The sequence below is a fragment of the Homalodisca vitripennis genome, unplaced genomic scaffold (genome assembly GCF_021130785.1).
Source record: "Homalodisca vitripennis isolate AUS2020 unplaced genomic scaffold, UT_GWSS_2.1 ScUCBcl_757;HRSCAF=3422, whole genome shotgun sequence".
NCBI classification, from domain to species: Eukaryota; Metazoa; Arthropoda; class Insecta; order Hemiptera; family Cicadellidae; genus Homalodisca; species Homalodisca vitripennis.
Window position 1 is genome coordinate 36,232 of NW_025776876.1, and position 24,337 is coordinate 60,568.

General features: G+C 34.0%; 2 protein-coding genes across 2 annotated transcripts; both read right to left on the minus strand.

Annotated features, from left to right (window-relative positions):
- Window positions 1-2,512: 2,512 nt before the first annotated feature.
- On the minus strand, window positions 2,513-5,916 carry LOC124370971. The gene is made up of 2 exons (XM_046829274.1): window positions 3,277-5,916; window positions 2,513-2,922 (listed from the first exon to the last, which is right to left on the minus strand). Exons 1-2 carry the CDS (start codon window positions 5,387-5,389, stop codon window positions 2,849-2,851), a joined length of 2,187 nt encoding a protein of 728 aa, XP_046685230.1. The 5' UTR covers window positions 5,390-5,916; the 3' UTR covers window positions 2,513-2,848.
- Window positions 5,917-10,317: 4,401 nt separating this feature from the next.
- LOC124370973 lies at window positions 10,318-13,142 on the minus strand. Its single transcript, XM_046829276.1, has 2 exons — window positions 13,001-13,142; window positions 10,318-11,096 (listed from the first exon to the last, which is right to left on the minus strand). The coding sequence occupies exons 1-2, from the start codon at window positions 13,140-13,142 to the stop codon at window positions 10,318-10,320; spliced, it is 921 nt and encodes a 306-aa protein (XP_046685232.1).
- Window positions 13,143-24,337: the final 11,195 nt, after the last annotated feature.

Sequence of the window (24,337 nt, forward strand, 5' to 3'; positions counted from 1 at the left end):
ACTGTTATTTATCCTGTTATGTTAAATAACGCCCATCTCTACAAGACCTACCCTTGGAGGAGATGCAACAAAGGGTAGTTGTATTGATAATCTGCTGACGACTATTCATCAAGATAAGGGAAAATCTTCAGTCATTCACACTGGTGCTTCAGACCATATGGCCATCCTCTTCAAAGCTACTTTAGACAATGTAATGTCTAGGATTATACCACAAATGTTTATTGTTAGACCCATTTCTACATTGGGCTCCTCACTTTTTGCGTCTTACCTAGGTCTCACTAATTGGAATGATATTTATGTTATTAAGTCAAATGTTAACCTTAAGTTTAAGTTATTTTTAGAAAAGTTCTTATTGGCTCTGAACTGTGCTATGCCTTTAAACAATAAGAAATCTAAATCTAAACAAGTAAATGTTGCCTGGTATCATGAAGGTCTAAATAAGACAAAGCAGGAGCTTGATATACTTTATTATATTATAAAAAACACAAGCAATGTAAAAAATATTGATTTTAGAAATAAATATAGAAATCTTAAAAATGTTTACAGAAATGAAATAAAAAAAGCAAAGCTTGACTTTAATAACACTTTACTTGATAAAGCAACTAACAAAAGTAAAGCTGCTTGGAGCATTATTAATAAATCAGTCAGGGCTAATAGTATGTCATCTAACTCATCTCATGTACTGGAACCTGATAGTTTTAATTCATATTTTGTTGGCTCAGTTTTGGAGACTTGCAAAAGTATTCCACCTAGCAATAATGACTATTCTTTCTACCTTGGTAAGCACTGTGCTCAGTGGAACTCTACAGTAAGCTTTTGCCTGAATGAATTTAAAGTGGAAGATGTTCATGCAGCTATCCTTAGTTTAAGTAATAGCACATGTCTCGATTGTTATGGTATAAGTGCTCCTATTCTGAAAATGGCTGCCAACTCAATCTGTGAAATTCTAACTTATTTATTTAATGAAAGTGTTAGGACAGGTATTTTTCCTGATGTACTAAAGATAAACAAAGTGATTCCAGTACATAAGAGGGGTCCAAAGGACCAAACTTGTAATTATAGGCCTATAACTATTGTTACAGCAGTGTCAAAGGTGTTGGAGCGGCTAGTTCATAAGCAGTTGGTTTGCTATCTCGAAACCAATAATTTACTCAGCACTTGTCAATTTGGGTTTCGAGCTGAGCGGTGTACGGCGCAGTCCAGTCCTTCATAAATGATTGCTTTGATGGTTTGGAACTAAAAAAATCTGTCAAGTTCAGATCTTATGACTTATCCAGAGCCTTTGATACTGTAAATCATCATATTCTATTAAATAAACTTAGGTCTTATGGTTTTAGTCAACTTGCTGTCAGTTTCTTTAACTCATATCTCTCAAATAGGTGTCAATATGTATATTTAACCCTCTCCCGCTCCCATTGTTTCCAGGCGCTCACGGTGCTTCTAACCTCAATTAATTCGCTCTGCCGGTCGGGCTCGGTCAAAATACACGGCGTCTCAACTTACATACGTTCTGTCATTGTAATTAACTATAATTATATATATTAATTATTTTACTATATATTGGTTCAATGAAGTTGATTGTACGAGACCAGGGAGGGGGCACACGGACAGCAGGGCGCCGGGTTGTTTGTTGCGCAGTTACTTGGTGAAGGTCATTTGTCTGGCTCGCCGTCACTGCCCCTACCACTGTGATCACTCCGAACTACATCCTCAATGCCCCCAACCACTTCACAAAGCTCTGGTACATCACTACACTCACTTGAATCGTCGCAATCACTACTAATAACGAGATCGATTTCACCGTCACGAAGTGTACGACTACAACCCGCTATTGTTTCCGCACAACTAATATAAATAGCAAAATAATGGAATAAATCTACTGTAAGAGTAAAGTAAATGGTCTCCTGATAGCAAACAACCCGTAGTAGTACAAACTATTGCTACTCGAGAGCAGCACTTATCGGCTCTAGTAGATAAAGCAGTGCGTGCCGATCTGTGCCGTTTAGGCTGCAGTGGCTACATTGTGGCCGTGCCGATTCATGCCTTGCGAGCGGGAGAGGGTTAAATGGCTCTATGTCAGAAACTAGGCCTGTTAAGCTAGGTGTTCCTCAGGGATCCATTTTAGGACCTACTCTATTTATCTATATATATATAAAAATGAAACTGTTCGTGTGTAACAGCATCACTCACAAACGGCTGGACGGATTCGCCTAATTTTTTTTTTTAATTTGTTCGTCTTGATCTGTAGAAGGTTATAGGATACTTTTTATCCCTTTCCCGATTCAGGATTCCGCCCCACTGGTTACAGAAATACCCGTAAGAAATGCATTGCAGCAAACATATGTTATTAAGTGAAAGAGTCTTTTCAAATTTTTAATCAGCTGTTCTTTGTAAACATATATAATGCGACAAAAAATATATTTATATATAATTTAATTACTACACTTATAGTTTTAAAGCATAGAGTAAGCTTAAGAGAAACGACAAATTTTGTTTAAACTGTTTCTGCAATCATAATATGTGAGGCGGAAAGCAAAAAGGGACCTCTTGTCTCAAATTTTTTATTTTGAGTGTTTTATATTTTTATTATAAGCAATTAATTTCTAACAATTCGGTGCAAAAATCATATTGATACGAGTTTATTTGACCGAGTTATCATGGTTTGAATTTTAAAAAATAAAATAAGGATTTTTGAGAAAAACACATTTAAACAATTCAAAGAGGTATAAAATATTTATTTATCATATTTAAGAAATAAATTTTATATAAAATTAAAGCTTATACTATTGTCTTTTGATTGGTATATTTGTATTTTTCAAATGTCTCCAAATTTTGTTTATTGTAGTGGTTAGACTGAACGCTTGCGGCGCTTCTTTGAAGGTCCTAGGACTGCAGCAGGATTGTCAGGCTCAGGATCTGCTGCTGCAACCAAGAACCAAGATCTTAATAGACCATAAAACTACATATATATTGCATATAATATATTATATACATATGTAATATATTTTATATAATCTTTAATATTTTTTAAATTCACTTGCATAATGGGGTAACCCCCCCCCCTCAACCAGTCATGATGAACAAAACATTTTTCAAGATACTGGTTTTATCTAATTATTTTAAACATAGATAATTATGTTATTGAAACAATAACAAGTTCCTCTGTAAACTTACTCTACAAACTAAACAGAAGAATTTGTCAATTAATACATTAGATGAAAACAATAAAAGTTTTACCTAAACAATCTATTGACGTTACAAATTTTAGATAATTACCTGCCATTGCTTCTGTAGCTTGCTCAGGTTCTACTGGAGGACATAACGTATCCTTGAACTCCTCTTTACAATACTGCCTGATGTTTTTATGTAAGTATTCCCTGCGTTGCCGTGTCATTCCTTCTGGGATGATTTCATCTGGGAAGCCATGTGGTCCATCTTGTAAAGCGAATATCTGATGCACAAACTCGTTCCCATCTAGCTCAGTTTTGCAGTGTACTTTGCCTTTGTATTCAACACTAAACTCAAAATGGTTGTATTGCGTAATGTGAGCGATCTTTTTGGCACTATGGTTTTGAAAGAAACGTAACCAGTCATAGGTTTTTAGAGCTACTTCACCTTTTTCGTTTCCAACCATAACTGCTGAGTTTACACGTTTAGATGGTGTTGATTTTTCAATACAATCAACTAAGTCGGACAGAGATGACACATTAGTTACTCTAAACTTCTTTTTCAATAGACCAAATGCCCAATCACATGCGAATTTGGTGTGACCTACTGGCATGAAAGACAACACAATTTTCTTATTTTTGTGTTCGCAAATCCTCCATGCTAAGTAACCCATCAAAATATTGTTTTTGTTTTGGCCTACACAATTATCAGCGTGGATATACATCACGTCTTCTCCAGAACTGTTGCTTTCCAAATAGTGGTCAAATAGGCTAACTATGAGATTAGAACCTTTCGTCGTACTGACACTTTCAGGAATGAGATAGTTTATCTGTTGATTTTTCGTTTCGCACATCACCCCAAAAATGCCTACTTTGAACGGCACTAAGAAGTATATGGGGCCAGGCTGCATTGGATTGCTTGGTATGTGCACTTGTTGTGCCATATCAAAGCTGTAGTGCACTGTAGATGTGTCACCATTTTCTAAATTCTCTCTAGTTTTTTTAATTGTGTCATTATAGTGCTTTCTTTCTTTAGCAACAGTTTCCAAGTGTAGTGTCATTTTTTCCAAGGTTTGCATTTTGATCTCTTCAGAAACTGAAGCCATTTCTGCCCCAGATGTATAATGTTTTTGGCATATAGCACATAGATCAGACCTCGGCTTCATAACTACAATATCAGGACAAATATCTCTCCAAATGTTAGTAAAGATTTTTTGATGCACAGGCTTTTCTTGCATTTCATCAGTGAATGAAGCTCTATACTTGTCATAAATCTTAACTTTAGAATCACTTGAAGGAAGCAGTTTTAAGCTGGTGTTGTAAACTGTCTTGCTTCTTCCGGGAAGAATAATGGCATGCTGTTCAGCATAGTTCTGCAGGAACTTTACCACAAACTCAGTGTCTTTAAATGATGTAACATTTTTTTTAACTTTCCCTGTGTTTCCGTGTGCTGTGGCAATCAATCCTGAAGTGTTGTACATCTTGGTTAGGCGTTTTAACCTTTTTATTTTAATATTATGAGCAAACATGTATGTGTTTTTGCAAACTGGCCTACCTTTGAGATAGAACGTTGTTCGAGAATTTTTTCTTTCAGTGTTTTTCCGGTGAGATCTTGAGGTTAGTGTTGTATCATTCGTTAGGCTACGAAGTTGGCCTAATATGACTTGGTCTAATTTATTTACATGGCCGTGGTAATGGTCTAGCTCAGCACATTCGTATCGCATTTCTACAAATTCTTCAGCAGAAAACATACCAGAACAATTTCCCTTACAACCACAACTAGTTCCTTTAAAATTCTGAACTATGTTGCGATCGTTCACCGCGTCAAAAGTGTCTACTAAATTGGCAGCAACATCCACCATTACAAGGTTATGGCCACCATCGTTTTCGTCTAGCACTTGTTGATTATTAGCCTCTATTTCAATGATAACATTTTCAATATTAATAACATCAACATTATTACCTGCATCTGCCACCAGCATATCTTGTATTTCATCAACTTTTGGAATATCATTGAGCAAAGAAATGTCAGCAATATTAACTGAAGTGTCTTGTTCGGGTAGGCCTATCGGTTCCTCTTCATCTTCACTACTTGATTCGTCACTGCTTAAAGGCCTTTCAGAGAAATAATCCGCGTAAACACTGTAGTCCTCATCACTAATATTTTGATTGTTACCAAAACTTAAACTATTTAAAACATTCAAAACTTTATCTTCATCCATTTCGCTGATAAATGTTTACGAACAACTAGCACAACAACAACAGGGAAGCTTTGATTTAGCTTATTATGACCACTTTGTTTGTCAGCTGTTAATGGCTGCCAACCGTATTGTAAGTAATTGTACTGAATGTAAAAACACGTATAGTTTACTAATAATACTAACTACTATAATTTATTAATTATAGTTATTATTTTAAAAGAAACACTAAACAAATCCTATTAACAGTTGCTTATAATACATCTAGAATATTCAACTAGCTGAGAAAGACTCCAACTTGATTAAATCACAACGCAACAGCTGGCAGGTTTCTGTTGAAGGGCAATGTTTTCTAGGACCAGAAAACGTTCTACCTTTAGCTCCCGCTCGTCCTAGTTCCAACAAATGTCAACAGAATTCAGGAGAAGCCTCTCTTTGAAGCGCTTTACGTAAATCCAAGCATTTTAGAAAAGGGACCTGTTGTCGGCTCCATGTTATAACTCCATAACGACAAGAGGTCCCTTTTCTCAAGCACGACATATGTCTCATTTTCGTTGTTTTTTCGAGTATTATCTGGTCGAATACTAACATACCATTCGATTTACATTGCAGAATGATAGTTAGAGAACAATAATCGACTAAAAACAGAAAATCGATGTATTTGACCCAAATCACTCATTTGGCCTGTACTGAAAATTTTACTCGCCCGACAAGAGGTCCCTTTTTGCTTTCCGCCTCACATATATAAAAATGAATGTTTGTGTGTTTGTCCTTTATAGACTCAGAAACTATTGGACCGATCACTATGAAAATTTGTATTTTTCTATGTAGAAGGTTTATACGCAATGCCCATTGATGTAACTAACCACCAGGCTGTACTGCAAGATATAAAAGTTATCAAAGCGCCTGCACATTATAAACTGCAATTACAACACAGTAGTTACGTATATTAAAATATCCAAACACTATTTGAAGGCAAAGAAATATACGGGCAAAGCTTAAGAGACGCGTGCGAAGCCGCGGGAAACAGCTAGTTTTGTATATAAATGACTTTCCGTTTAATCTCAATGACAATTATGTTAGTACGTATTTGTTTGCTGATGACTTGGGTCTCAAGGTCTGCGCAAAAACGAGGAACGAATGTAATGAGCTACTTAGTGTTAAGACCGTAATTGTAGATGATTGGTGTGCAGCAAATAAGCTCTGTGTAAATGATAAAAAAATTCAAGATTTGCATATTACCTTATCTAATAGGCCTAGTAATAATGAGGACTTAAGTCTTAAGTTTCTTGGCATTTTTATACAACCCAATCTTAAATGGCAAACTCATATTGATTATGTAGCTTCTCGAATTTCCCGAGGTATTTTTCTTATAAGATCCCTTAATGGAACTATTTCTGCTAAACACTTGCTTTTTATGTACTATGCCTATATTCATAGTTTCTTAACATATGGAGTAACTTTGTGGGGCCAATCTCAGAGTGCGAATAAACTGTTTGTGTTACAAAAAAGAGCAGTCAGGCTTATATGTAATGTCCAGAGTCGTGAGCACTGTAAACCACTGTTTGTAAAATTAGGTGTATTAACATTGCCGTCTATTTATGTACTGTATTAAATGTTTTGTTATATGTCAGAGATAATTTATCATTATTTATTAATCAATGTGATGTTCATAGTTATAGTACTCGTAATAGAAATAATGTAGTTGTACCAAAATGTAAATTTGCTAGCACTCAAGTCAGTTTTAGATATCAGGGAATCAAATATTACAATGCTTTGCCCAATCATATCAAGGTATTAAACAGATCAAATTTTAAAAATGTTGTAAAGAAAATGTTAGTAGATTCATGTTTGTACACTGTTGATGAATTTTTAACTGTGATAAGAAGTAAGGCTATTTAAAGTAAGCTATAGATTATTTATAATATGACGTTGTTATATACATATTTTGTATTCTGACAATAAACCATTTGAATTTGAATTTATATGATATATATAATCATATATAATCCAAGATATAACTACTACTAATTCTCTATAAAAATATGGAAGCATCATGTTATATTATAATGTATTGAAATGTACAACATGCAAATTACAATAGCTTTATACATAACAATTATGCAATTTATAGAAAAAATAAATATACCTAAATTTTGCAATATTTAAAACATTTTAACAAGAAAAACTTTGTAAACGTCACTTTCTTATAACTAAATCTAAATTAAATAAGTGTAAATAATTACAGTAACTTACATTGTATTTCCAGTGTCAAATATTGGTTACGAAAACATAATGTCATCGTCAGTGCTCACTTCAGATACTAGGCATTGGACACATGAGGCAGGTGCAGAGTGTTCATTTCTTTGACAAAACAAACATGGCTGACTGACTCCAGTGTAAAGTGTATAATATGTGGTAATTATCCAACAACCATTACTATATTTGTGCACACAACCTACCTGGAACAACTGTAAGTCCACTCACTTATAAAGATCCAAGAAAATAGAACAACACAAGTAACTGACTCAATTTCAAAAAGCTATGCATTATTATTACGCATATTTTTAGGTCACAGTAATACTATAAATTTGACTATATTAAACAAGAGTTTCTTCATTTGACATTAAGAAACTAATTAATTTTCAAGCCAATTGCTCCAATATAATAGTAAAATATATGATGTCACTCTTGCCAGATGTACAACCTTGAACATGCCAATTCAACAACAGTGACCGACTTCCGTCTCAGTAGCAAGTGGCCAGCAGTGTTATGTACACGTATGTCACACTGGAGCACTGACCTGGAGCTGCTGACTGTGCACCTAATGTCTGCTGTCATTTATCTACATCTGACTCCCACCACATATCTAGCTTAGGCTGCTTGGGTTCCACTTTATGACAAGGAATTAGATTACTCCCCAAAATCAAACAAAATTTTACACTTCTGTTATTACCAACAGTCTGTTATTATCTTACAACAGGAAATAGCCAAGCTGTATACTACCATCTCACTCTCACTGCTTGACTAGATTATTCTACTTGACACGGTACTTGATTAAACCTGATAATCAAATAAAATTATTCATTCCTTCTGACACACGTCTACTTTGAAGAATTGACTCTGTTATATGATATAATATAAGAGACTGACTCGCTGTTAAATTATTTGCCTCTCACAAACTCGGTTTTATACCTAACACCAACCTGAATAAATATTTATCATTTTATATAGTTTATTACTTGACAAGGTGTATCAGTGGTGATGAACTGAGTAGTTGCCACTGAGTACTGCCAGAGAAAAATTATTCTGTCGACCAGAGAAGTCAGCAAATTGTGAATCGTTAAAAAACAACTTTGATGCTATGACATTGGTTTTTGATCTAACTCAACTGTTGAATGCTTTTACTGTGAATGTTCATATTAACTCTATTGATTTAAGTCAAGAAAAGCTTCCTAGACTCACTGAACAAGTAAAAACATACAAAGAAATAATGACAACTTTTAAACCAATCATAAATAAAAAACCTTTAAAAGGGAAAAAATATACAACTGAAGTTGTGAATGCTGTAATACAATGTATACATTTTATTCTTTCGGTACCCTCTAATGAAAACGTAGAACAAGAGAAAAAAATTAATAAGAGACATAAATCAAAACAATTGCAACGAAAAACTACCAAAAAACAAAAAAATCTAGAACAGTTTCAACCTCTTTGTCTTCTTCGTCAGACTCATCTTCCTGTAGTGAAGACACAGAATCAGACTTTGATAGTCTTTTTAGAAATAGATCTTTAAGAAAGGGACCTATAGTCTTAAGCCAACAGTTTCAGTGCTTAAAAAATAAGAAAAGGTTTAAGTTCACATCACCAGGAGAGCAGGGAACACATTTAATTAAAATTGAAGTAACAAAAACCAAAGATCTTAAGTATTGTAGTTCAAGTAGTATGTATTGGCAAATGGTCTCAAAAAAAGGTTTGTTTTTGATTGATTCAAGTAAGGAAGATGAAAAAGAAGCTGTGAAAAATCTCTTCTATATTAACCATTTTTGGTAAGAAAGTTAAGAATATAGAGAATACCAAATTGACAGTAGTAGATCAGAAAACAAGTAAAGGCGAGGACACACCTGTCATGCAGTGCTCCGATCCGGCTCATGTCCAATATTTCGTAAAAAATCTGACCGGTATGGGATCGGAAAGGAATGAGCACACGTGTCATGTTTACTTCCGATTTTCTTTCCGATTTTACATTAGTCCAACTCGAGATCGCCAGTCTTGAGTCAGACGCCAGTTAAAATGACCTTGGAGCGTACTGTGCACTAATGTTGAATTTTAGTAATCGTGAATTAGCTATCGTGGCTATTTGTTTGGATGAAGAAGATCAAAATAATAAACAGTCATTTATGAAGAGTAGTGGAAAACGTGAATATTGGGTACATGATGCATGGAAAACAAGACAAGAAGAAGGGGAGTTTACCACACTTTTACCTCATCTGTTGGACGACGAGACGAAATTTTTTCATTACTTTAGAATGCCGATGCATACCTTCAATCAGTTGGAACTTAAACTCAAAGAACATTTAACCATGCAAGACACGTATTTTAGAAAAGCAATCACTCCTAGACACCGCTTGGCAGTATTTTTAAGGTAAGATACTATTCCATTTACAAAAAGTTCTCTTGTCAAAAGGATTATTTATATTTCTAGGATCGATATATCTAGGATTATTTATATAGAACATTTTATTTTATTAACCTTGCTTTATGACAATTATTTTTCCAAATAAATTTGAACTCTAGTTGGATTTAAAAAACGCACAATAAGCACAAGAAAATTACCAAAAGGAAATTTATTAACATTAGATTACAATTTCACAGTCAATATATGAAATGTTTAAAGAAAAAGATATTAAGAAAAAAACTTGAACATTCTACATCTTTGATGAATGATATATTTAAAGTTTAAAAAATGTAGTGTAAGTTTCTTCATTGTATGCAGGAGATGTTGATGCAGGTTGAATACCTTTTGAGAAATCCGCATACGATACATCTCCTTCCGACAGTGTAGATGTTGTAAGAGACATTGAATCAGAGGACATATTGTTTGGAGGAACCATGTTAGTTTGTTGGTTGCTATTTTCAAGAAGCTCCTGTAATTCATACTCTTGGACAATATTGAAAATCTTTCCTTTAGCAGAATGAAAACGGACAGGATGCAGTGATTTCAGAGTTGTAGCGATTCTGGACAAAAATGTATCGACAGGGTGCTGTCCATGATTTTCACTTGACTCTTTTTTCTTCTCAGCCAATATGTATGCCATTAGCTGAGATGATGCAGTCTCTTGAGGTTTTGCTTCAAGCTTCCTTTTGCGTTTTGCGGATAGAGGTCTATGGTCGATGGAAACTCGACTTGCTGGAGTTGTAGGTGTTAGCAACGACACGGATTCTACACTCTCCTGAGGTTCAATGTCATTGACATCTTGTGACTCCTTGGTGGAGTTCTGCTGATGAGAGTCATTGAGTTGAGTTTCATCACTTATGTCCTCTTCATCAGGAACATTACTTAGGCCTTTCCGTTCACCGAGATGAGGAATCAAGAACTCAAGGATGGACTCAAGTTTGTATTTATTGGTTGATGTTCCCGCCTGTCCAGATTTGGTTTTCCTTTTCTGTCTAGCTCTTCGCAGACTGTCTCGAATTCCGTTCCACTTCTTTTTACATTCCTCCTCTTCTCCTAAAAATGATAGAAATTTATTAATATAAGTTGTTTGTTACAGGTTTCTTGCCACAGGCGATTCTTTCAGTTACCATATTCATTCAGTTACAGAATGGGAAGAAGTACAGTTGGTTCCATTGTTCATCATACAAGCAGAGCGGTAATTCAAGTAGTTTTGAACGAAGTAATGCCAGCTCCGAATGAGGACAAGTGGAATGAAATAGCAATAGAATTTTGGAAAAAGTGGCAGTTTCCCAATTGCATTGGTGCTATGGACGGTAAGCATGTAACAATACAAGCTCCAAAATCGTCAGGAAGTCTCTATTGGAACTACAAGAAAACGTACTCCATTGTTCTTTTAGCTGTAGTTGATGCTCGGTACAACTTCATTTTTGTAGATGTCGGAAGCTACGGAAGAAACTCAGATGGTGGTGTTTTGTCTAATTCCAACTTTGGTAAAAATCTATCTCAAAACCAACTTAACATTCCTGAAAAAAGTGTCTCCCAGGAACAGATACTGAACTTCCCATGGTTATAGTTGCCGATGAAGCTTTTCCCCTCACAAACAACATTATGAGACCATTTCCTGGGAAGAACTTGTCTAACGAACAGAGAATTTTCAACTACAGATTGAGTAGAGCACGTAGAATATCGGAAAACGTGTTTGGCATTATGGTGCAAAAATGTAGAATGTTCATGAGACCTCTCAAGGGAAGTCCTGACAACATAATGAGAATTGTACTTGCAACATGCATCTTACACAACTTCATTCGAATTTATGAAGACTACAAAGTGCCTGAAGCAACCCATGATACTGACACGGCTCCATGGGAGACATCTCGTCTCCAGCACTTTCCACGTCGCAGAGGAGGGGAAAATCGTGAAGCATTTAATATAAGAGAGCAATTCAAATAATTCTTCAATTCTGAAGAGGGTAGTGTGGAGTGGCAAGAACGTCGGGCCTTCATAAGTTGATAAGTTTGTTATATTATTTCCATTGGAACTATTCAAAGCAATGCATATTTCAGTTTATATTTTATTAATTATTATACTAAATATTTTTATCTATTAGAAAATATTTTTGAAAACCTGTGTAATCTGAAGAAAGCCTATAACATAAAATAAAAATGATAACAAAATGATGATAAAATGTTTCTACAGTTACCCAAAAAGTGCCTATTTTTGCACTTACTATAGCACGTACAATAGTCTATTCCTACACCAGTGCGTAAAGTTAATTATTTGAGTACATAAAATTATATTTTACTTATCCCATATTTGCAACCTGGAATTCAAAACAAGATTTACAACCAAATTCACAACACAATTAATAGTGAGTACCTTATACGCAGGTTCCCTATTCAGCATTCAAAAATAAGTTGGCAGTCTTGCTTCAGAACACAAAAATATTAAGAACCATAGTCTAATAAATACACAGTTGCGTCACTCGGATACAAAAATTTAATGTGTAATTTGAGTGTAAAGTGTTGTAACTGCACTCAAGGAACTTTTTTCATTCGCCTCCGGCTCGTGAAAAAAACTGTTTCTCACGGTGCGGTAATCGATCACTTCACACTCTAGTCACACAAATAATTAAAGCGGGACAAAGTCTACTAGTATTACGTAGTAAATTGTATAAACCAAAACAAATCTTCTGAATGAAATTAATTAATTTAAGTACAACAGTTGCGGCCAGTTGCACAAAAAGGAATTAAATTTAATCATGGTAAGATGACGTCATCTTACCGTGATTAAGTTTAATTTGTTTTGTGCAACTAGCTGCATGTATACCAAAAATATGTAGTTGTACCTACATATGACAACATGTAAAACAAGTTATTGTTATAAGATATTGTTAATGATAACTGATAATCGATATTTTGGTACTAATAATCTGAGTATTTATCTATTCTAGTTCTCACCTTCTACGTTCAATTCCTTTGCAACTTTTTTCCAAATAATATCCTTGTAGTCAGAGTTTCTATATTGTTCTTGAGTCTGATCATACAAAACTGGAAAGTTTCTTACACTTTCGATCAGCTCCTCCGCTTTTATAGCCGCCATTTTAACCACCAGAAAACACAAAAATATACAACAACAGCTAACGACACGCGTCCCGCATCAAGTAAACGAATGGTCTGCACTGTCGGAGCATGATCGGACAGCGACATCGGAGAAGGGTGGGAGTAGGACAGGTCACGTGACGGACGGGTGTGGCTTGCCGCATTCAAGGCCGTTGTCTGTTCAGCTGTCATACAGTCGTCCGTCTGTATGACCGTAGTCGGATCGGAACGCTGTATGACAGGTGTGTCCCCGCCTTAAGAAGTGATTATACCATAAATTATAGTATTTTTTTTTTTTCAGATTAGTTTCGTTCAAGTCTCGACATACCACAATGGCTAAGAGACCATACTCCAGTTTAACCGATGATGAACAGGATATGGAAGTTGATGAATTACGCTCAAGAATGACTAAGCGGAGACGTCTCGAAGTCGTTACTCGCGTTGATGAGTTTGTTGAGATAAAAACCGCTTTCAAGGGAATACTTAAAACATTTTTCCTGAAAAATAGTGATTTAAATTTACTGAGTGTTTGTGATTTTCTAAAAAATCATGAGGACAAAATTAAACGTTTAATTGATAGTGTTTTAGCTGATAGTGATGCCATCAAGTTTAATATTGTGCTCGAGTGTACTTATGTAAAACCTCTTAGCGAGGAGGTACAACCTCGCGCATTTAAAACCTAAAACACAAAAGTTTGAATTAACACATCTATTTTCAGGGTTGTAGAAAAAATGTTTAGAAAACTTTGTAAAGAAGAAAGTGAACAATTGAGCAAAGGGAGTGGATGGACTCTTCTACATATAGATGGTATTTTAATTCGATTCAGTAGATACAAACCTCTTGGAGGTAGCACTTTCATACCTTTACCCAAAAAAATAACGGTTAAAAATGCAGTAATCAATCCAATGAACTTGTATGACAACAAGTGCTTTCAGTGGGCGATTTTATATCACTATGTTAAGGGTTTCCACAGGGAACGTGTAAATAAGAGATATTTTGGTCTTCAAAATAAATTTAATTTTGCTGGTATTCAGTTTCTAACACCTCTAAATGAAGTCAGTAAATTTGAAAAAAAAAAATCCAACTATTAGTGTAAACGTGTATGGACTTAACACGAATGATGAAGTGTTTCCACTGATAGTGGTTAAGACTGAAAAGAAAGAACACATAGATTTGTTGTTATTTTCCAACAATTTAGGGATAAGCCACTATTGTTATATTAGTAATTTTTCTAGATTAGTACGTACACAAATTACGAAACATGCAACAAGAACAATATTTTGTAAAAGTTGTTTAAAACATTTTCAAGGCTTGCGTGCCAAAAAGCTTTTGAAAAAACATAGAAAAGACTGTATACAAAACAAACCAGCAAAAGTTGTTATGCCTCATCTTACAGATGAAGATGATCCTGCTTATTTATCTTTTAATAACTTTCATTTTAAGTATAAATTACCTATAGTATGCTATTGTAATTTTGAATCTGTTTTAAAACCCCCTAGTTCTGAAGAAAACATTAAACAATCTCAATATGTGACAGTAAAAGAAATACACGAACCCATGAGGTTTTTGTGTATATTTTGCTATTAACAACAACATATTACCACCAGAAATTGCAAACAGTTTACCCAATGAGCCCTACCTCTATCGAGGTCCAAACGCCGGTTTTAAGTTTGTAGAGTACATGAAATCAATGGCAAATTTGATTGGTGATTTGTTAGATGTAAACGTACCAATGTTACCTCTTAGCAGGGAATAAAGTGATAGGTTTAAGTCAACCACCCATTGTGAATGTTGTAACACAGAATTTAGTGAAGCTTTTGATGCTCCTTGCAGAAACCACTGTCATTTAACTGAAAAATTTAGAGCAGTATTGTGTAGTTTTTGAAATTTGAAAAGACAGAATCTAAAATCACTTCCCGTAATAATTCATGGTATTTCACTTTATGATTCTCATTTCATTATTTTATGTCACTATGTTAAGGGTTTCCACAGGGAACGTGTAGATAAGAGATATTTTGGTCTTCAAAATAAATTTAATTTTGCTGGTATTCAGTTTCCAACACCTCTAAATGAAGTCAGTAAATTTGAAAAAAAAATCCAACTATTAGTGTAAACGTGTATGGACGTGTAAGTTAAAATTCATAGACAGCTTTAGGTTTTTGGCAAGTAGTCTAAGTTCATTGGTTAAAAATTTAACAAATGACCAATTTATTCACACAAAGAGGTTTTTCCGTGATGAAGACTTGTCTCTTGTGACAAGAAAATGTGTGTACCCTTATGAGTTTACTAACAGTTGGGAAAGACTTGATGTCACTGAACTACCAAATAAAGAAGAATTTTACAACAGTATGTGTTTAAGTGAAATATCTGAAATAGATTATGAACATGCTAAAAATGTGTGGAATACATTTAACTGTCAAACCCTTGATGATTATAGCGATCTATATTTGAAAACCGATGTTTTGTTACTCTGTGACGTATTTGAAAACTTTAGATTGGTCTGTTTAAATAACTATGAATTAGATCCAGCGCATTACCTTACCTAGTCTTACATTTGATGCTATGCTTAAGTACACTAAAGTAGAACTTGAACTGATTCATGATTATGATATGTATATGTTTATAGAAAAAGGAGGAATGACCCAGTGTGTTAAACGCTATGCAAAAGCAAATAACACTTATATAGGATCGTCTTTTGATCCTGGTAAGGACGTCAGTTTTCTTACTTATATTGATACAAATAATTTGTATGGTTACTCAATGTCAAAACCAATCCCAAAAGACAATTTTAGATGGTTGAAAAAGGGTGGGATAAAACATTTTAATGTAATGTCAAAGCCTGATGAGGGAGAAGATGGTTACATTCTGGAGTGTGATATATCTTATCCGCAACATCTTCATAATGAACACAATGATTTACCTTTTCTTCCCGAAAACAAACGTCCTCCAGGATCAAAACAGACCAAGTTGTTGACAACATTAACTGATAAAAAGAAATACGTTTGTCATTATTTGAATCTTAAACAAGCGTTGAAAAATGGTCTTGTGTTGAAAAAAATCCATAGAATTCTAAAGTTTTCTCAAAGTTGTTGGCTTAAACCTTATTTAGATTTTAATACTCAAAAACGCAAAGACTCAAAAAATGATTTTGAAAAAGAATTTTATAAACTATTAAACAATGCAATGTTTGGAAAAACTATTGAAAATATTAGGAAAAGAATTGATTTAGAACTGGTCACGAGTAGTAAAAGAGTAGACAAGCTAGTTTCAAAACCTAATTTTAAGAATAGAATAATATATGGAAATAATATTGCAGCTATTGAGCTATCCAAAGATGTGATTTGTTTCAACAAACCGATTTATGTTGGATTTACTGTCTTAGAGCTGTCTAAACTTCACATGTATGATTTTCACTATAACATTGTAAAAAAGTTTTACAACAACAAACAAATTAACATTCTGTACCTTGATACAGACTCTTTTTTTATGAAATATTCACTAAAGATTTGTATGAAGACTCCTCCTGATCACAAATGCTTTAATGTATCAAACAAAAAAACCTTAGGTAAATTCAAAGATGAATGCACAGGGATTCCAATTGTAGAGTTTGTAGGCTTAAGACCTAAGCTTTATACTTATCGCACAACAAATGACGACTATTTAATGAAATATAATAGCTTAAGAATAAAAAAGGCTAAAGGTATTTCAAAAGCTGTTGTAGATAAAACTATTGTTTTTCAAAACTATATCGATTGTTTGTTTAAAAATGAAAATTTTAGAAGAGATGTAAGAACTTTTCAATCAAAGAACCACAATATAAAAACTGTAGTAATTAACAAGTTAGCTTTAAGTAACAAGGACGATAAGAGGTATGTTTCGAGAATCTCAAGATGACGTTTTTTTACAACTTTGCAAACCTTCCTCTTCTTTACGTCACTCTCAAATTGTTAGATTAGTGGAATGTACACGTTTTAGCATGTAACTAACTCACCTTACCTTAATCTAACGCGCTCGAGAATTTCAGATGATCAATCTTTTTTACTTATCTGATCCTTTATCCTTGCTGGGCGGCCATATATATAGGGCTCATAGTTAGTAAAGGTTCTTAACCGGGTACAAGGTATCCCCCTGCATACTAATCTGCTTGAGTAAATCCCGAAACCCCCCCTTGGGCTCCCCTACTATTAGGGGCTGCCATAAGGTATTTACAAACAAAACTACACTTTTTGGCTGAACCTTCATGATATAAAAAAAGGTTACTGATGTTCTTCTTTACATCATGGATACAAAATAAATTTACAGTCAATTGCCTCAGATAAAACGTCTCCTGAACCGGAATAACTGGTAGAGAAATATTTTGCATAAACGCTATTGCAAGGACATGTTTTTCATTATGAATTGTTTCAGGGTCAGATTCATTTTGTAATTTGTTATAAAATTTTTGGGACCTTCTGCGGTGAATCATAAGTTCTACTGAAACATTTCGCTTTGCAGCATCACTCAAGTGAGAATTTTTTAATTTTATACCAAGTTCCTCACAGGTACAACAATCTATTTGAGGCCTGCCAAATTTGTAATTTAAATTATCTCTGAAGAACTCAGTAAAACATTTGCAACTATTTTTTTTTTTTTTTTTATCTCAGGATGTTTTTCAAGGAACATTTGATAAATTTTTTTCATGTTCAATCTTGCATCCAGATACTTTATTACTTTGCCTGCATATTTACTTTGTTTTAGAGGGTAACTCTTAATGTGTTCCCTGATTAAAATTATTGTTGTTGCAGGTATTGCATTTGTTCCTTTTTTACTTCCTCGAAGATCTTTAGGGCTCTTTCCAAGCAATAATAATTACCTGTCTTTTTTCCTCACCCACCATAACATTGTATGTGAAAGATGTCTCATGAGGTGGTCTAGAACCCTCTCCTTCCTTTCTTGGCCTGTGTTGTTTCACATTATGGCTTGAAATGAGAGCAAAAATATATCCTGCTCATTTTTTGTCTCCAAACTCCGCAAACGAACGAATATGTCATCTTTGTGCTCTCCAAGTATTTCGGTGCATTTACTGGAACATCTGGAAAAAAAAAATTGAATTTAAAACCTTAAAAAAAATATTATGAGGTGATTGTGCAGTACAGTCATTAACAGCCTTATTCTGCAAAAGATATGCTTTACTTAAATTTGGACTGTATTAATTCATTATAATCAGTAGGCCTAACCTAAAAAAATCAATGATTATATTCAATCAAAATATATTTTCAAATGATAGTGTAACATAGTCTAAATAAATGTTTACTTACCCACAATGGGGTCCAGATGTCACTGCTGGTACTGTTCTTTTCTTATAATCAATATATTCTAGCCCTTTAATTCTTGCTCTTTGAATAACATTTCTCATCCATTCAGATTCACATTTCTTCTTTCTTCCAGTACTAGATTCACCTTGATCTTCCATTTTAACTTTAAAATATCAAACAACTAATAGAGCAACATCATAAATTTGCAGGACAACCTCTTTCAGTGAAATATACAGCAAGACTGGAACAGAATTCTAGCGATTTTAGTCACAGCTGTCTAAAATCAGCTGATCACCAATGTAGCCAGGCTAAACTAAAAGGTTCTAAGTCAGTGACTCAGAACGTTTTAGTTTGCACCAGAGATTTCTCTAGGCAACATATCAGGGACAAACTACTTGACTTAGAATGTTTTTGCAGAAAATGATGAGTTTACCCTTGAAGAACAATTTCTCGCCATAAACTCAAATGTAAAAAAAAGTTGACTTTAGTATTCCCCGATTCAAATAGCAGATTTAACCCTTAAGAACAATAGGAATCAACTTCAAAATTAGTTTCAGCTTGCTCTTCAAACATCCAATATCACACTGCTGAACCATTGCTCAGGTTTGAATCAACCACGAGGGAAGAGATAATTAAAGTGATTGGCTCGCTTAAATCTAAGCTATCATGTGATATGGATGAAATATTAGCAAAAGTAGTTAAACACTGTGCACACCAACTAGCCAATCCATTTACAAGCATAATTAATAAATCTTTCAGTACAAGTCAGTTTCCCTCTCTTGTAAAACCTTCAAACATATAGCCTAAACACAAAAAAAGACCCTACAACTAGAGCTGAAAACTATAGACCTATTTCTCAGCTCTCTACTTTCTCCAAGATAATTGAGAACATTGCATTGTCAAGAATGCTGAAACACTTAGAAGAACAAGATCCTATAACCACAAAATAACATGGTTTTTTTAAAAGGCAAATCAACAAACGGTGCCTTAACAAGCTTAGTCGAATCTATTCTGGATGAGTTAGAAGACAATAATTATGTTGCCGCTGTGTTATTGGAATATAGTAAAGCTTTTGACTGCTTGGGACATGATTAGATTATGGACAAACTCACATCCCTGGGCTTTAAAGGAAGATCTAAAGACTGGGTAAAAGACTATCTCAGAGGACGTAGTCAAATTGTAGAGATTCAAAACACATCAAATTGCAATTGAACTACATTCAAATCCAAACCAAGACCAATAAATAGAGGAGTCTCTCAGGGCTCAGTATTAGGACCCTTCATTTTTGTGCTTTTTACGAACGAGTTCCCTAATTTCATCAGCGACTGCAATATTGAAACTATTATGTTTGCTGATGACACTACTCTTATTATAAAAAATATAACAGCAAACGGACTTAACTCTGAAATAATTAAAACAACTAACAAAGCACTCCAGTACTGTCTTCAGAATGGCTTGGCAATAAACCCAACCAAAACGACTCAATTAAATTCTAGCAGAAGACTTGAACCTATACCCAATATCAATGACATCATAGTGGAGGGCAACTCCAAACTATTAGGTTTAACTATTGACAAAGATCTATCCTGGAATGAGCATATTCAAATATTGAGTAAAAAACTTGGATCTGGTATTTTAGCAGTGCGTAGGATAAAATGGATAGGGGGGCTGGACGCTGCAAAAGTAGCCTACTATGCCCTAATAGAATCCCACATTCGGTATCGTATAATAGTTTGGGGTGGCACTTCTGAAAAACACCTTAACAAAATCCTAATACTTCAGAAGAAAGCGGTGAGGGCACTAGGTGACCTTAGTCCATTAGAGAGTTGCAGAAGTGCATATAAATCACTTAATGTTCTGACGGTTGTGTCTTTATAATATATAAATGCAGTGGTCATGTACACAGACCAAACAGACTTAGCAAGAGGAAGTGATGTACACTACTACAACACTCGTAGACCTAAAGATTGTATTCTACCAGCACATCACACCACTAAATACAGTAATAAACACTTACATCGGACGCAAGATCTACAACTCACTCCCTCTGGATCTTAAGAACCTTACTGGAAGGCAACTCAAAGACTGGCTGGTGCAGCGACCCTTCTACACCCTAAATGAATACTGTATTTTGAATTAGTAAAGGACCCAAACAAGACTTTGTAAAGCAAGACTATAACGACTTGGATTGTAGATATTAATATTCCAGAATATTAATATTTGAATTATCAATGAGACATCCAAGACGATATAAAATATTTTTTCATTAGTAAGCTCCGAGTGAATATTCAGTACATTTTATTACTAATTTGTTAAATATTAAATATTATCTGGTTTGTATAAAATAGAATCACAGTTCTAAATAAAAGTAATGGATTTATTTTACACTGGCAAATTAATAAATTCAAAGTTTCAGAGTTTTCATCACTCTATTTTCCACAAAGAATTGACAAACCGTTTAGTAAATTTAAAGGTCCTTTGGCAAGAAAACGAAATATTAATCAAATATATCAACCTAAAAATCAGAACTCTCTTCTGAAATAAAATAATAAAGTTTTCAAATAAAAATCAAATACAACTTGGAAATAAATTAAATTTAAATGTTCACTTCTAAGTTCACTCAAAATTCAAAAAATTTAAACTTCTCTTTCCACTAGTTGAACCTTAACTTTCAAGTCTCTGCAATTCAGATTACAACTCTCTCAAACAATTATTAAAATTCAATTAATTACTAATTAACAATTCACAATAAAACAGTTCCAATTAAATATTAATAAATTTCCAAATTTCAATTAAAGTTATTGACAAAGTTCTATTTTAATTCACTTTTCTTGCACGTTTGAACTAAATGTAACTTGTATGATTCTATTATGCTCTATTGTTCATCAAGAATTAATTATGCAGATTGCTCTGTAGTTTCTATGAATTTAATTTTTTCCTCAAAATCCCTCGTGGAAAAAAATTTAGAAACACGGCGCACTGTAATCAACTTAATTCACGGAAATTACAAAAAGAAGGGCGAAAATTATGAGCTGGCGGTTATATACTCCCCCTTCCAACCAATTCTGATGGACATCCACGGTTTTCTCTCATTGGCTCAGCTGTATCCAACAAGGAAAAATAGCCGTAACAAGACAAGTTCTGATCAATTCAACCGCCTTCCTAACAATTTAAAACTACTAGTACTACCTTGCCAAAGGATTACATATTCGTTTTTATCCTAACTTCTCATAATCTAATTTAAAATTAAATCCCAATATTTCGTTCCCAAAATTTTCATTTAATTTAAGTTTTAATAAAAAAAATAAAGCAATCGTCACTGTTATGTCAAAATGTTGTATGTCTAAAACACTTACTTTTCAGGAGAGACAAAATACTTTTTAGTTCTTTACTACAAGACAATATCAACAACAAACTTCAACTACGTACATTATAAGACATTATGGCTACAATCAAAATAAGTTTTTTGGCCAATTTTACTCTGTTTTCCAGTTATTATGACATACGACATTTAGCAGTTTATTTGGTTAAACTGAACTAAAAAATTGAAATACGTGTTTTAGCGTTTCCACATACAACGTTTTGTCACTTCATATTAAAGATGAGTGATACGTAATAATACAACATTAGACATTTTGTTACAAAGATTTATTTACAGTAAAATAGTAATATTTTTACTAAATCGAATTATTAGAGGTTGTATGTAAAAAACTACAGTATAGTATATTATAGTAAATCAATTAAAATGTACTACGTAAAGTTAAAAAAAATATTAAAAATATTTAAATAGTGACTTTGAACAAGACCTCCTAAATGGATAAACAGTTCAATGAAATCCGTCCTACAACAAGATAATTGAGTATCTAGACAATGTGAGAACATTTCTCCATTCCACTTTTGCAGCTAACGTGGCAAAGCTCATTGTAAAAATTGTGATAATCGGGCTCCGAAACAGACTTCACCTCTTGCAAGTCATTGAATTTCTTTCTGCAATAACTAATGTTTCTTTATAATGAGGTTGTAAGTCTTTATACACATTGTCCCTGGGTCGTCGTGGTAGCTCTGTCCAGGAGTCATCCAAGTTGAGTTTGTACTTAATGTGTCCTTGTGGTGAGTACAACAATGCTCTTAAATCAGTAACACTTGGAGCGCCTTTCTTATTTCCAGGACGAATGCTGGTGAAATACCCCCCTGCATAGTTTGTAAAATCTTTGTAAGTTAAACTCTCTGCAGAATAAGGCTTTGGATTTATACTAACTTCTTTGATAGCTCTTAAAAAGTCTCCAGGAACGTAGTGCTCACGGTTCTTCATTTTTCTCTCAGTAGTGCTGTGATCCACTATCCACCTCCATTTCCGTGTGGCCAACTTCAAGAAACTTTTGGGTCACTGTAACACCAGTTTCCATACAGAAATATAATATAGCATTAGAAACGTCACAACGGTTCTGGTAAGTACAACCATCACTCCATAGGACGATTTCCTTCACATTAGGATTTGTTGAGATTTCGTTCTTTGAAAGCCTTACTACCATGGACGCAAAAACACTACTGTCTAAATCCCCATTTCCTTCGTACCATACATAACATAGTACATTACTTGTGGCCAAGTTAAATACAGACCAGTTATGCACTTTTAGCTTGGTTTTATAGTATGCACAAGATGCTTTAACCCTCCATCTGATGACTATTTCACTCTAAAATGATAGGGCGTTTTCAAGCCATTTACATGGTTTGCTAAAAAAATTATAAAAAAATATAAAACAGTGAGAAAATACCAAGTGTTATACATCAAATTGTTTGTAATAATATGTTCTACAAGCTAGTAACAAAAACAAAAACTTACCTTATTTTTCAAAAAAGATTTTTTCTTTTCAGCTGGGCAGATTGATTAAAAAAAAAAAAAAACTTTCAACATTGAGGTGATATATATGTACACTAACTTGTTGCAATCTAAATTCCAAAATATACAAAATGTTCCTAATTTAATTCTGAGTTGAAAACACATCACATAACTTCTATAAAAGTAAAAACACTAACACTGAGAACTTGAAAATTGAAAAAAATAGTACATGGGGAAATTTGGACTATTATTGTAATACTTCAAATTTTCATTGTTTTTTCTCAATAAACCACTCATAACTGTTATTATTTTGGTTGAAATAGAAGCATAAAAATATCTAATGTATAACAAAATTAAACCATGAGAAAAAAATATAACTCTTTATATACATATCTACATTACTCAAAATACATTTAGTCCGACTCAGATCCTGACTCCTCTGCTCTTCTCATCCTCTTCCTTCCACTTCTTGTAGGTCTTACACGGTGTTCTAAGCCGCTATAACATGTTGGGTGCACTCCACATTGACATCCTGGACACCAGTATCTACTTCTGGATGATTTTTGAGGAGTTGAACAGACAATACATTTCCTGAGTTTTACCCCAGTAAGTCTCACCAGATTGTGCCCTACATCACCAGCTGGACCAGGCAGTATATCAATTGGAAGAGGATTATTTTGTTGTTGTGGCAATTCCTCATCTACAAGTGATTCTATTATGTTCACCGTGAAGTTGTGTCGAGTCAAAGGTCTGTCAGTATTGTTCTTGTAAAGTATGTAAGCGTTCAAAAGTGCCATGTCAAGAAAATTATCAAACAACTTTTTCCAGTATTTTTTTGTAGTTCTTGAGCTAGATAAATGGTAGATAGACTTGTCCTTTGCATCAACTCCCCCCATATTCAAATTATATTCTCCTATGAGTTTAGGTTTGATTGCTTCAATAGCACTTTTTTTGCTTTTGATCAATACATTCTCTGCGACAAGTGCAGTTGACAGCAAGTATACAGGCTTTCTTGTCTTTTTTTGTTTGTATCCAACTAGTAGTGTTTTGTCCCGTCTGTAA